At 49.6% G+C, this 14,642-nt stretch overlaps 1 protein-coding gene across 1 annotated transcript in view; it reads left to right on the top strand.

The window, feature by feature from the left end:
• The first annotated feature begins 6,132 nt into the window (after nt 1–6,132).
• LOC141109924 (uromodulin-like) overlaps nt 6,133–14,642 on the top strand; it is a 34,198-nt gene continuing 25,688 nt past the window's right edge. The window contains exons 1-2 of the mRNA XM_073601178.1: nt 6,133–6,178; nt 9,910–10,017. Of these exons, the coding sequence (XP_073457279.1) occupies nt 6,133–6,178; nt 9,910–10,017 (154 nt within the window). The remainder of the gene's footprint in view (nt 6,179–9,909; nt 10,018–14,642) is intronic.

Genomic DNA, 14,642 nt, shown 5'->3' with positions numbered 1-14,642 from the left:
AGCTATCTTGCACCATTTGTCCCAAGGAAGAAGACCTATTGAGGACTATACAGTAGAATTCCGTAAGTGGGCGGCCGACACCAACTGGAATGAGCCGGCCTTACGTTACCAGTACCGCCAAGGCCTATCTGAATTACTCAAAGACGAGTTAGCCAGGATGGAGACCCCTGCTTCCTTAGAGGAACTTATTCAAGCAGCTACAAAACTTGATCGGCGCCTTAGGGAGCGGCGCTCAGAACGGTTTCAGCAGCCTCGCCCTGCCTGGGCATCACCGCGACCTCACTCCACAGTATCCCAAACTTCACCTTCAGTTACTACCGCATCGGTCCCTGAGGTCGAACCAATGCAGCTCGGTTTGGTCCGAGGTCCCTTGACCTCCGAGGAGAAACAGCGCAGACGGCAGTCTAACCTTTGCCTCTACTGCGGAGGAACCGGGCACTTCCTGCGCAGCTGTCCGATCAGGCCCAGTAAGTTCCCTCAGTCAAACATATTGAACTTTCCTAACCATAACATCCCCAAGGCTTATGTGATGTTGTTTGTTTCTCTGCAGCTTCCGGAAAAGGAGACTCGCCTGCAGGCCATCGTTGATTCCGGGGCCTGCAGCTGTTTTATAGATTCCGCCTTGGCACACAGATTGAAGATCCCTCTACAGACCAAAGAGCAGGATCTACAAATACACCTGGCCGACGGATCCCTTCCTTGCTCAGGCCCCATTACCCAGGAGACCCAACCTATTTCAGTCGTCACGGACTCCGGCCACCGGGAGTTCTTACGGCTTGACCTAATTCGCTCACCAATCTTCCCCATCATACTCGGCCTACCATGGTTGCAAGCCCACGATCCGCTAATCAAATGGAGCACCAAGTCAGTATCATTCCCTTCTCAGTATTGCTCCCAACACTGCCTGCTTCCGGATTCCAAAGTTTGTGCCACAATGGCGGTACCGCCAAACAACCTCCAACACGTCCCCTCTGAATATCTCGAGTTTCAGGAGGTCTTCAGTAAACAAATGGCTGACCGCCTACCACCTCACAGGGCCTACGACTGTCCAATTGATCTTCTTCCTGGCTCTGAGATTCCATTTGGCCGGATATTCCCCCTTTCTGAAACCGAGCTGGAGGCTCTAAAGCAGTACATAGATGAAAATCTTGAGAAAGGTTTCATCCGCCCTTCATCTTCACCCGCTGGAGCAGGTATCTTTTTCGTGGGAAAAAAAGACGGTATTCTTAGACCCTGCGTAGACTATCGACAACTCAACAACATCACAATCAAGAATCGGTACCCGCTGCCACTCATTCCTGAGCTATTCCAAAGGTTTCGATCGGCCAAGGTGTTCTCCAAACTTGACCTCCGGGGGGCCTACAACCTCGTCAGGATCAGGGCTGGAGACGAATGGAAAACGGCCTTTAGATCCAGATTCGGTCACTTTGAATATTTGGTGATGCCATTCGGCCTCTGCAATGCTCCAGCCACCTTCCAACATCTGGTGAATGACATCTTCCGACAATATCTAGATGACTTCCTGGTGGTGTATCTGGACGACATCCTCATCTTCTCCCCTACGCTAGAGATGCACAGGAGACACGTTAAAACAGTTCTCGCTATTCTCTTGCAACACAAGCTATACCTAAAAGCCGAAAAGTGTGAGTTTGAGAGATCAACCATACAATTCTTGGGATTCATACTCTCCACCAATGGGGTTGCAATGGACCCTCAGAAGATTCAGGCAATTCAGGAGTGGCCAGCTCCATCAAATAAGAAAGCAGTACAGAGGTTTATCGGATTTGCTAATTTCTATCGGAAATTCATCGTGGGATTCTCTGCCATTGTGGCACCTATTACTCAACTAACTCGGCAGCATCATTCGTTCCAGTGGTCCGCAGCCGCTCAAGAGGCTTTTCTTAAGTTAAAAGAACTATTCAGTTCTGCTCCAATCCTTTGCCATCCTGACCCGACTCAACCCTTCGTACTGGAGGTCGATGCATCAGAAATCGCAACCGGAGCAATCCTTTCCCAGAGACAGGGACCAAAGGCCATCCTGCATCCAGTAGCTTTCGCTTCCCGGAAACTCAGTCCACCGGAACTTAATTACGACGTGGGTGACAGAGAGCTGCTGGCTATAAAGTTTGCTTTGGAGGAATGGAGGTATCTGCTGGAGGGGGCAGTCCATCCGGTGATGATCTTTACGGATCACAAAAACCTTGAGTACCTCAGAACAGCAAGACGATTAAAACCCCGCCAAGCCCGATGGGCCCTGTTCTTCTCTCGTTTTAATTTCCATATTGCATACAGACCTGGGGCAAAGAACGGGAAGGCTGATGCCCTTTCACGAATGTTTTCCGCAGACTCCCAAGTACCAACACCATGCACGATCCTCTCTCCTCAAAATTTTCTTGGATTAACCCAAGCAGACTTAATATCCTCCATCAAATCTTCATCAGACACATGTACGGAACCAGCTGTGCATTCCCTGAAAAAATATGAAGACCTTTTCTGGATCAAAGGAAAGATATTTGTACCACAGGTGACTCGGCCCCTAGCCCTTCAAATGTGTCATGATCACAAGATGGCAGGACACTTCGGGAACAAGAAGACGGCTGAGCTCCTTTCTCGTTCCTTTTGGTGGCCAGGATGGAGAAGGGACTGTAGGGAATATGTGGCGTCCTGTCTCCTATGCCAGAGAAGCAAGGGCCAGAACATCAAACCCTGGGGTTTGCTCAGACCTTTGCCCATTCCGGAACGACCTTGGGCTGACGTCTCCATGGACTTCATCGTTGACCTACCCAGCTCAGAGAATTTCTCCACCATCCTAGTTGTGGTCGACCGCCTTTCCAAAATGGCCCACTTTCTGCCCATGAGGGGTACTCCCTCTGCCGTGGAGACGGCCAACATTTTTCTAAAGGAGATCGTTAGGCTCCATGGGATACCAAGGAGCATCGTGTCAGACAGAGGCGTTCAGTTCACGTCCAAATTCTGGAGAGAACTGTGCAAGGCTTTGGGGATCAACATTTGCCTTTCTTCAGCTTATCACCCTCAGAGCAATGGTCAGACAGAGAGGACCAACCAGACGCTGGAGCAGTACCTCCGATGCTTTTGTTCGGGTTCTCAGGATGATTGGGCGAGCCTTCTCTCTTACGCGGAATTTGCGTACAATAATTCCATCCATGCCTCCACCAACCAGACTCCGTTCTGGACCAATTGTGGGTTCCATCCCACATCCTTTGCTAACAACATTCCAGAAACGGCAGTTCCTGCAGTCCAGGATAGGATAATCTCACTACAGTCCAATTTTCAAAGGATTCAAGATACATTACACAAGACCCAGGGGGACTATAAGAAACAGTACGACCGGGGCAGAAAGGCAAGTCCAAAATTTGACGTAGGAGACGAGGTCTGGCTGTCCACCATCAATCTGAAATTACCTCTGCCTTCTCGAAAGCTCGGGCCTAAGTTCATTGGGCCTTTTCAAATCAAGAGGATTATCAACCCTGTGGCGGTGGAATTGACACTTCCCAAAACATACCGGATTCACCCCGTTTTTCATGTGTCACTATTGAAGCCTGTGGTGCCCAGCCCTTTTCCAGGAAGAAAAGAACCTCCTCCTCCGCCAGTCAGAATTGATGGCGAGAATGAATTTGAAGTGGAATCCATTCTTGGTTGCAGGAAGAGGGGCAGGCAGTTACAGTACCTGATTCAATGGAAGGGGTACCCTCCCGAAGATAATTCTTGGGAACCCGCCAGGAACCTACACGCTCCACAGTTAATTCGAGCATTCCATCAAGATCATCCAGAACTAATGGCCAGCCTTGGCGTCCAGTGTCCGCCCTTAGAAGGGGGGCACTGTCAGGAGCCAGGGAGCGTCTCCGCTCGCCGGGCTCCGGTGCGCATGCGCACGGGACGAGCGCTTCGCCGCACACCCGTCCGCGGCCTGATGGTGCGGCGCGCGCGGGTGCACGGCGGTCCCCGTGTGCGCGCCGTAGCCCGTGCGGGTGCCCGGTAGCGCGTCACGCTGACGCGCTCGCCGGGCACGGGGGCTATATCTGACGGCTCCAGCACCCAGTCGGGTTGCTGGTTTGTCGTCAGCTCTCCCCTGCTTCCTTGTGCCTGTGTTCCCTAAAGCCTTATAGTCTGATCTGTGTACCGAATCTCTGCCTGATTAACCACTACTCTCCTGGATTGTCCCTAGTGCTTGCCTGCTCTGTGTACCGAACCTCTGCCTGATTAACCACTACCCTCCTGGATTGTCCCTAGTGCTTGCCTGCTCTGTGTACCGAACCTCTGCCTGATTAACCACTACCCTCCTGGATTGTCCCTAGTGCTTGCCTGCTCTGTGTACCGAACCTCTGCCTGATTAACCACTACTCTCCTGGATTGTCCCTAGTGCTTGCCTGATCTGTGTACCGAACCTCTGCCTGATTAACCACTACTCTCCTGGATTGTCCCTAGTGCTTGCCTGATCTGTGTACCGAACCTCTGCCTGATTAACCACTACTCTCCTGGATTGTCCCTAGTGCTTGCCTGCTCTGTGTACCGAACCTCTGCCTGATTAACCACTACTCTCTGCTGGACTACCCTGATCATACCTGCCTATTCCCTAACCTCTGCTTGTGTTTGCAGCCTTGCTCCCCCCTGGATCTCGGGGCACCCGCTTCCAGCCTCTGAACCTGCTATTCACCCGGAAGCCCGTGCCTCCGCGTGCCCCCAGCCTCCTGTACCCATTTCGGGGGTCTGGGTGCGCGTGGTCGTAAGGGCGAGCCGCTCTCGGCATCTCGGCCTCGGTAAGTACGTGTTTGTGACAAGAACAACCTACATAACTATGCAGTCTTTGAGTATCTAATCAGGAAATTGTTGGTAGATCTCATGGAGATTGAACAATCTGGTTGAAATGCGTGTGGTGAACTTGAAATTTACCAATGCCGTGTAATATAGATGGGACAGATTTTTTCGATCAACTCACTGACTCGATTCCCCCATCCACACACTTTTATACTCTGTGAGTGAGACTTCCCCTCCATCAGAATACATTGATCAGCATTGCAGGCTATAGCCTGGAGCACAGGGGAAAAATCCGACAGGGAGGTTCTACAGAAGTCAATCGGCATATCGACTTTTGTACAACCGACCTGTCCACACATGGATTGAAAGTCCATGCTGATCTAAGACAGATCCTTGTACTAGATATATACTGTGTATATATATATATATATATATATATATATATATATATATATATATATATATACATATATATAAATATATAGACGGTATCTCACAAAAGTGAGTACACCCCTCACATTTCTGTAAATCTTTTCTTCTATCTTTTCATGTGACAACACTGAAGAAATGACACTTGTCTACAATGTAAAGTAGTGAGTGTACAGCTTGTATAACAGTGTAAATTTGCTTTCCCCTCAAAATAACTCAACACACAGCCATTAATGTCTAAACCGCTGGCAACAAAAGTCAGTACACCCCTAAGTGAAAATCTCCAAATTGGGCCCAATTAGTCATTTTCCCTCCCGATGTCATGTGACTCGTTAGTGTTACAAGGTCTCAGGTGTGAATGGGGAGCCGGTGTGTTAAATTTGGTGTTATCGCTCTCACTCTCTCATACTGGTCACTGGAAGTACAACATGGCACCTCATGGCAAAGAACTCTCTGAGGATCTGAAAAAAAGAATTGTTGCTCTACATAAAGATGGCCTAGGCTATAAGAAGATTGCCAAGACCCTGAAACTGAGCTGCAGCACGGTGGCCAAGACCATACAGCGGTATAACAGGACAGGTTCCACTCAGAACAGGCCTCGCCATGGTCCACCAAAGAAGTTGAGGTCACGTGCTCAGCGTCATATCCAGAGGTTGTCTTTGGGAAATAGACGTATGAGTGCTGCCAGGTGGCCAAGACCATACAGCGTATATAGAAATAATGAGTATTGGAAAATATATAGATTGTTTCTAATGTATTTTATTTTTTATTTTTTTTATTTTGGCTTTACTGTATAACATGAATCAATATGAATGAATATATATATATAAAACAATAATTTAAATATCATGCAGATTTTTTTTTGTTACATTACATACAGAAATGAGTTGCTCATATAGGATGTATTTTCTAGGGTCCCTGATCACCATGAAGACAACACTACTGCTATCTGTACTGTGCGCTGTCATGGCGGGTGAGTGAAGTTTGTCTCCTTTTATCTTAAAATTTCACATGTGGAACAAAAATGTTATACTGTATTAGTTTTTTTATTTGGAGGCTTTTTTCTCTCATTTTAACCTGGCGATCCTGCCAGTAACACCCTTCCTGTGACAACATTCACTAAATAAATGAGCAGAGTTATCAACCTAGGACAACAAGTGTGTTAGGACCATGGCTGGGACAAAGGGGGGGGGGGGACAGAAGGGGCGCATGCCCCTGGCGCCAGCTCTACATCCAGGAGGGGGCACACTCGGACCATCAGCAGCCTCATTCTCCCAGCTTCTCACTGAGGTGAGTGACTGCAGTGTCACCCCTGTCACCAGGGCTTTTTTTTTTCTCCACAGTGTGAAGATACTCAGTACTGCCCCCCGCTGGCGCTAGTCCTGTGCTCCCCGATGGCTTCTGTCACTTGTAGTAAAGCGCCTTCAAGTGTCATATTCTGTATCACAAATGACAGCGCATGCTCAGTGAAGGAGGATCAGCTGCCAGGAAGCTGGGCTATCATCTGACAGAGCTGGGAGCGCTCTACAGGACGGGGTAAAAGCTGGGGGTGGGTGGTAGAGCTGTGTACTGAAGGGGGGGGGAGTCTGTGTACTGAAGGGGGGGTGGGTGGGAGGAGGGGGGAAGTCTGTGTACTGGAGGGGAGGAAGGAAGGGAGCTCTGTACTAAAGGGGGGTGAGCTTTGTGGTGAGGAAGGAGAGGTCAGGGTTGAGTGAGTAGCTCTGTATTGGGGTGGGAGAGGGGCTATGTAGTGGTGTTTTTCCAGTGACACCACTGACACAGGGGTAGGTCTTCCTTCCGGTGACACCACTGACACAGGGGTAGGTCTTCCTTCCAGTGACACCAGTGACTCTGGGACAAGTTTTCATTTCAGTGACACCACTGATGCAGGAACATTTTTTTCTTTTCGGTGATATCATCGACTTAGGGAAATTTGCTCCTTCCAGTGACACCACCAACTCAGGGACATCTTTTTCTCTCAGTGACACCACCGATACAGACTTTTTTTCTTCCAGTGACACCAATGACTCAGGGACATTTTTGTTCTCTTTTTGGTGACACCACCAACACAGGGACATTTTTTCCTTTCAGTGACACAACAGTTAAGGACATTTTTTTCATTTGAGTTACAACACCAAATCAGGGACATATTTCCTTCCAGTGACACCATCGACTCAAGGCCATTTAGTTCTTCCAGTGACACTGCCGACACATTTTTCCTTCCAGTAACACCACCGATGCAGAGACACCACCACTGACTCAGGGACATCTTTTTTCTGTCAGTGATACCACCACCACATATTTTCCTTCCAGTGACACCATCGACTCAGGGACATATTTTTCTTTTTGGTGACACCACCAACGCAAGGATATTTTTCATTTCAGTTACAACACCAAATCAGGGACATATTTCCTTCCAGTGACACCACTGACACAGAGACATTTTTCCTTTCAGTGACACCACTGACTCAAGGCCATTTTGTCGTTTCAGTGACACTGCCGACTTAGGGACATTTTTTCTTCCAGTAACACCACCGATGCAGAGATACCACCACTGACACAGGGACATGTTTTCCTTTCAGTGACACCACCGACTCAAGGCCATTTTGTCCTCCCAGTGACATTTTTCCTTCCAGTAACACCACCAATGCAGAGACACCACCACCAACTCAGGGACATCTTTTTTCTGTCAGTGATGCCACCAACACATAGACATATTTTCCCCTCAGTGACACCACCAACTCAGGGACATTTTTTCTTTTTGGTGACACCACCAACACAAGGACATTTTTCATTTCAGTTACAACACCAAATCAGGGACATATTTCCTTCCAGTGACACCATCGACTCAAGGCCATTTTGTCCTTCCAGTGACACTGCCGACTTAGGGACATTTTTTCTTCCAGTGACACCACCGATGCAGAGACACCACCAATGACTCAGGGACATTTTTTCTTTGAGTGACACAAGAGCTGTAGGGACAATTTTTAATAAAGGGACACCACCGAATCAGGGCCATTTTTCCTTCCAGTGACACCACCGACACAGGGAGATTTTTCCTGTCAAAGAAACCACCAACTCAGGGACATTTTTTTACTTCCAGTGACACCACTGACTCAAAACCATTTTGTCCTCCCAGTGACATTTTTCCTTCCAGTAACACCACCGATGCAGAGACACCACCACCAACTCAGGGACATCTTTTTCTGTCAGTGATACCACCAACACAGACATATTTTTCTCCCAGTGACACCACCAACTCAGGGACATTTTTTTATTTTTGGTGACACCACCAACGCAAGGACATTTTTCATTTCAGTTACAACACCAAATCAGGGACATATTTCCTTCTACTGACTGAAGGCTATTTTGTCCTTCCGGTGACACTGCCGACTTAGGGACATCTTTTTTCTTCCAGTGACACCACCGAACGAAAGACACCACCACTGACTCAGGGACATTTTCTTTTGAGTGATACAACAGCTGTAGGGACATTTTTCCTGTCACTGAAACCAACAACTCAGGGACATTTTTTTCCTTCCAGTGACACCACTGATGTAGAGATATTTATTTTTTCCAGTGACACCACCGACTTGAGGCCATTTAGTCCTTCTAGTGACACTGCCGACTGGAACATTTTTCTTTCCAGTGACACTACCGATGCAGAGACACCACCACCAACTCAGGAACATCTTTTTCTCTCAGTGACACAACCAACACATAGACGTTTTTTCCTCCCAGTGACACCACCGACTCCACTGGCCTTTTTCTTTTCTTCTTTGGTGACACCACCAACACAAGAACCTTTTTCATTTCAGTTACAACACCAAATCACCTGCCAGAGAAGTCCACCTATTGCAGCTTTTCTGTGATGGGGTGGGGACAACGCTGCATGAATTTTTTTTTTGGTGACACCACCAACACAAGGACATTTTTTACCACCGACTTAGGGTCATTTTTCCTTACAGTGACACCACTGATGTAGAGATATTTTTTTTGTCCAGTGACACCACCGACTCAAGGCCATTTAGTCCTTCTAGTGACACTTCCGACTGGAACATGTTTCCTTCCAGTGACACCACCGATGCAGAGACACCACCACCAATTCAGGGACATCTTTCTCTCGGTGACACTGCCAACACATAGACGTTTTTTCCTTCCAGTGACACCACCGACTCCACTGGCCTTTTTCTTTTCTTTTTGGTGACACCACCAACACAAGAACATTTTTCATTTCAGTTACAACACCAAATCACCTGCTAGAGAAGTCCACCTATTGCAGCTTCCTGTGATGGGGTGGGGACAACGCTGCATGAATTCAGAGCAGGGTTGTCACTCTCATGTAGGCCGTGTCTGCTTGCACCATAGTGGGAGGGGAAGATGTTGCAGGGGGTGTGGCTATTAGCCATATCTTTGCTGATTCATAAGCCTGTAGATTGTCAATCAGCAGTTGGTGACGGCCAGTGATGCTCAATGGTCTCTGGATTGGCAGCACTGGCTCTGTTGGTGAACCTCTCCTAAATGTGAGCTGCAGTGCCTGGGAGGGGGCACGTGTGAGACACAAATGACCGAGGATTTCAGGGAAGGTGAAGGAAGTTTTCTTTATATCGATGAGGCTCTGGTATTACATAATATCTGGATGTGAGATCTGTTTATACACAGGAGCCTTTATCTGTACTTTCATGTTTTTTTCTGTCTCTCCAGTGGCTGCGTCTCTGACCTGTGGAATGGAAACCTGTGCTACTGATGAGATTTGTAACAGTGCTGGTACTGCCTGCGAGTGCAATACAACTCTTTATTCATTCGTTGAAGGTATGGTATTTGTATCATTTTGTTCACACAAATAGAGCTTTATTTTGGTGGTATTTATTCACTACATGTCTTTGGTAAAAAAAAATCCTGTTAAGTGTATAATAATTGGTTTGTGTGATCACGGACATATGTGTGCAGATGATCATTGGGACATGTGATTTTACTGTTACATACACTATGTGGGGGCAGGTGTTTTTACTGTGTGGAGACGTGTGTGGGGATGTGTGTGTGTGGGGACATGTGTGGGGACGTGTGTGGGGACGTGTGTGGGGACATGTGTGTGTGTGGGGACGTGTGTGGGGACATGTGTGTGTGGGGACGTGTGTGTGTGGGGACGTGTGTGTGTGGGGACGTGTGTGTGTGGGGACGTGTGTGGGGACATGTGTGGGGACATGTGTGGGGACATGTGTGGGGACATGTGTGTGGGGACATGTGTGTGGGGACATGTGTGTGGGGACGTGTGTGGGGACGTGTGTGGGGACATGTGTGTGTGGGGACATGTGTGTGTGGGGACATGTGTGGGGACATGTGTGTGTGTGGGGACATGTGTGGGGACATGTGTGTGGGGACATGTGTGTGGGGACATGTGTGGGGACGTGTGTGGGGACGTGTGTGGGGACATGTGTGGGGACGTGTGTGGGGACGTGTGTGGGGACATGTGTGTGGGGACATGTGTGGGGAAATTTGTGGGGACGTGTGTGGGGATGTGTGTGTGGGGACATGTGTGTGGGGACGTGTGTGGGGACGTGTGTGGGGACATGTGTGTGGGGACATGTGTGTGGGGACGTGTGTGGGGACATGTGTGTGGGGACGTGTGTGGGGACGTGTGTGGGGACGTGTGTGTGTGGGGACATGTGTGGGGACGTGTGTGTGTGGGGACATGTGTGGGGACATGTGTGTGGGGACGTGTGTGGGGACGTGTGTGGGGACGTGTGTGGGGATGTGTGTGGGGATGTGTGTGGGGACGTGTGTGGGGACATGTGTGTGGGGACGTGTGTGGGGACGTGTGTGTGGGGACATGTGTGGGGACGTGTGTGTGGGGACGTGTGTGTGGGGACATGTGTGTGGGGACGTGTGTGGGGACATGTGTGTGGGGACGTGTGTGGCGATGTGTGTGGGGACATGTGTGGGGAAGTGTGTGGGCATGTGTGTAGGGACGTGTGTAGGGACGTGTGTGGGGACGTGTGTGGGGACGTGTGTGGGGACATGTGTGTGGGGACATGTGTGGGGACGTGTGTAGGGACGTGTGTGGGGACATGTGTGTGGGGACGTGTGTGGGGACATGTGTGTGGGGACGTGTGTGGGGACGTGTGTGTGGGGACGTGTGTGGGGACATGTGTGTGGGGACATGTGTGTGGGGACATGTGTGGGGACGTGTGTGGGGACATGTGTGTGGGGACATGTGTGTGGGGACGTGTGTGTGGGAACATGTGTGTGGGGACATGTGTGTGGGGACGTGTGTGTGGGGACGTGTGTGTGGGAACATGTGTGTGGGGACACGTGTGTGGGGACACGTGTGTGGGGACATGTGTGTGGGGACGTGTGTGTGGGGACGTGTGTGTGTGGACATGTGTGTGGGGACGTGTGTGTGGGAACATGTGTGTGGGGACGTGTGTGGAGACATGTGTGTGGGGACGTGTGTGTGGGGACGTGTGTGTGTGGACATGTGTGTGGGGACGTGTGTGTGGGAACATGTGTGTGGGGACGTGTGTGGAGACATGTGTGTGGACATGTGTGTGGGGACGTGTGTGTGGGAACATGTGTGTGGGGACGTGTGTGGGGACATGTGTGTGGGGACGTGTGTGGAGACATGTGTGGAGACATGTGTGGGGACATGTGTGTGGGGACGTGTGTGGGGACATGTGTGTGGGGACGTGTGTGGAGACATGTGTGTGGGGACGTGTGTGGGGACATGTGTGTGGGGACGTGTGTGGAGACATGTGTGGAGACATGTGTGGGGACATGTGTGTGGAGACATGTGTGTGGGGACGTGTGTGGGGACATGTGTGTGGGGACATGTGTGTGGGGACGTGTGTGGAGACATGTGTGTGGGGACGTGTGTGGGGACATGTGTGTGGGGACGTGTGTGGAGACATGTGTGGAGACATGTGTGGGGACATGTGTGTGGAGACATGTGTGTGGGGACGTGTGTGGGGACATGTGTGTGGGGACGTGTGTGGAGACATGTGTGGAGACATGTGTGGAGACATGTGTGTGGGGACGTGTGTGTGGGGACGTGTGTGTGGGAACATGTGTGTGGGGACGTGTGTGGGGACGTGTGTGGAGACATGTGTGGAGACATGTGTGGGGACATGTGTGTGGGGACGTGTGTGTGGGGACGTGTGTGTGGGAACATGTGTGTGGGGACGTGTGTGGGGACGTGTGTGGAGACATGTGTGGGGACATGTGTGTGGGGACGTGTGTGTGGGGACGTGTGTGTGGGAACATGTGTGTGGGGACATGTGTAGGGACGTGTGTGGGGACATGTGTGTGGAGACACTATTTTGGGGACATTGTGATTTTACATTGTGTGGGGACATGTGTGTGGGGACAGTGTTTTGGGGACATTGTGATTTTACATTGTGTGGGGACATTGGGCCAGTGATCAGTGTGTAAAAAGCTGTAAAAAACAGCTCATAATCACTGATCACCGGCCGGCCTCAGCGATCCGCTCTCCTCTCTTCACTGACAACTTCCGTGTGAGGAGAGGAGAGCCGATCGCCTAGCAACCGGCTCTCTATTTACATCACATGACAGCTAAGATTGGACACAGCCGTCATGTGATCAGGCGGGCCAATCACAGAGCCCTCCTGCCGATTGGAGATGTGCCGTGTCCGGGTGACACGGGCGCATTGGGATCGCCCCGCTGCACTGGCGCACGCGCGATCCCCCTCCTTCTGAGGGACGTTCCTGAATGTCCAATCAGAAGGAGGAAGCGCCCACCCAGCCGTAAATGTGCAGTGGCCGGATGGGAGGTGATTAAGGTGAAAAACATTGAGGGTTTACAACCCCTTTAAATGCACCACAATGAAGCGCCCCGCCGGTATGAATGAGCCCCCCCAGGGCTTGCCCCACATTTGAGCGGTGGATAGTACAGGTATAATCTAACTGTCTGCAGGCTGACTGTCGCATAAACATCCTCTAAGGCAGTGGTCATCAACCCCTGTCCTCAGGGCCCACTAACAGGCCAGGTTTGCAAGATAACTGAAATACATGACAGGTGATATCATTTGCTGCTCAGTGATTGCAGTATTCTAGTCTGTATCTCCCCCAAGGTAATACATAAAACCTGGCCTGTTAGTGGGTCCTGAGGACAGGGTTGATGACCACTGCTCTAAAGGACCTCTGTGTGCTTCCTATACCAGCCTTTCTCAACCGGGGTTCTGTAGAATGCCAGGGTTCCTCCAGAGGTTGCTTGAGGTTCCTGGAGCACAATCTGCCTCTCAGATAAGTTGCCACTAACTCCAATGATCTTTCCAGCAATCTTTAAGGGGAGTGTTTGGTTGACTGACCATCAATGTAAGGGACTCTTTTCTCCTGACCACCAATGTACTCTACCAAAGTAAGGGGGCATTGCACTGACCACCAATGTAAAGAAACATAACCATGATCATCAATGTAAGGGGGCACCACACTGGCTATTAACCACTTTCACCCCCTTAATGTCTAGGCCAATTTTCAGCGCTGTTGCTCTTTGAATGATAGTGTACTCATATGAAGTTTTTATCATTTTATTGGGACAGGTAGAGCTTTCTTTTGGTGTTATTTAATCACCACTGGGGTTTTATTTTTTGCTAAAAAAAACAAAAATTTAGAAAAAACAAAGCAAAACCCGCTTTTCTTAGTTAATGTTATAACATTTAGCAAATAAGTAATTTTTCCCAACAATGTATTGGTATTGGAACTTGGAGATTTTGATATATGCACCACCTCCTTTAAATATAACAAAAAATACCCAAAGAGCAATAAATAGAGTTTTGAGGTGCAAAGAAAGTTTCAATCGACATTGAATTAAATTAAATAGAAAATGTTTTTATTACATATGTAGCACCCTGCTCCTGACGGTTCAGCTGGGTTGTGTTAGTTTCCACTTGACCATGGGTGTCGCTGTGGCGACCCTTAAGAGTTGGAAATGCAACAGGCTGGATGCATTGGGTACCCTTTTACTCAGAAACATCCTGGTGGGAGTGGTTCACTCGCTGTGCATTCTGGGAAAGGGTATTTAAGGTACAGGCACCATTTTTTGGGGTCCTTCCTTCCTTTTTTTTATCGTGGTCCCTGACCTGAAGGCCCTCCTGGCCAAAAGGGGCCGGGGCAGTTCTGCTGCCTTGGGGCCGGCTGGCCTGAGGCGTTGCTACTACAGAAGTAGGCCCAGGAGCTCTGGGGCCTGCTGATCCAAAGGGTGGTCCTGTGCTGTCTTGCCTGTGGGGAGAAGCCTATCGGTTTGAGGAGACCAAGGGAGGACTTCTCTGGAGGTGACCGAGCAAAGTATGCTGGTATCTCGGGAGGAGCCTGCAAACTCAATCTAAGGATGCAACCTAGATCATCTACCTGAAAGTATCACCGGATCGGCTGAAAGAAACTGGTACTGTGCAGTTAAGCTTTAAACCTAGCAAAAGTTTGGT

Source organism: Aquarana catesbeiana, linkage group LG10, assembly GCF_042186555.1.
Source record: "Aquarana catesbeiana isolate 2022-GZ linkage group LG10, ASM4218655v1, whole genome shotgun sequence".
Classification (NCBI taxonomy): Eukaryota; Metazoa; Chordata; class Amphibia; order Anura; family Ranidae; genus Aquarana; species Aquarana catesbeiana.
This window is presented reverse-complemented; position numbering and strand designations above follow the sequence as displayed.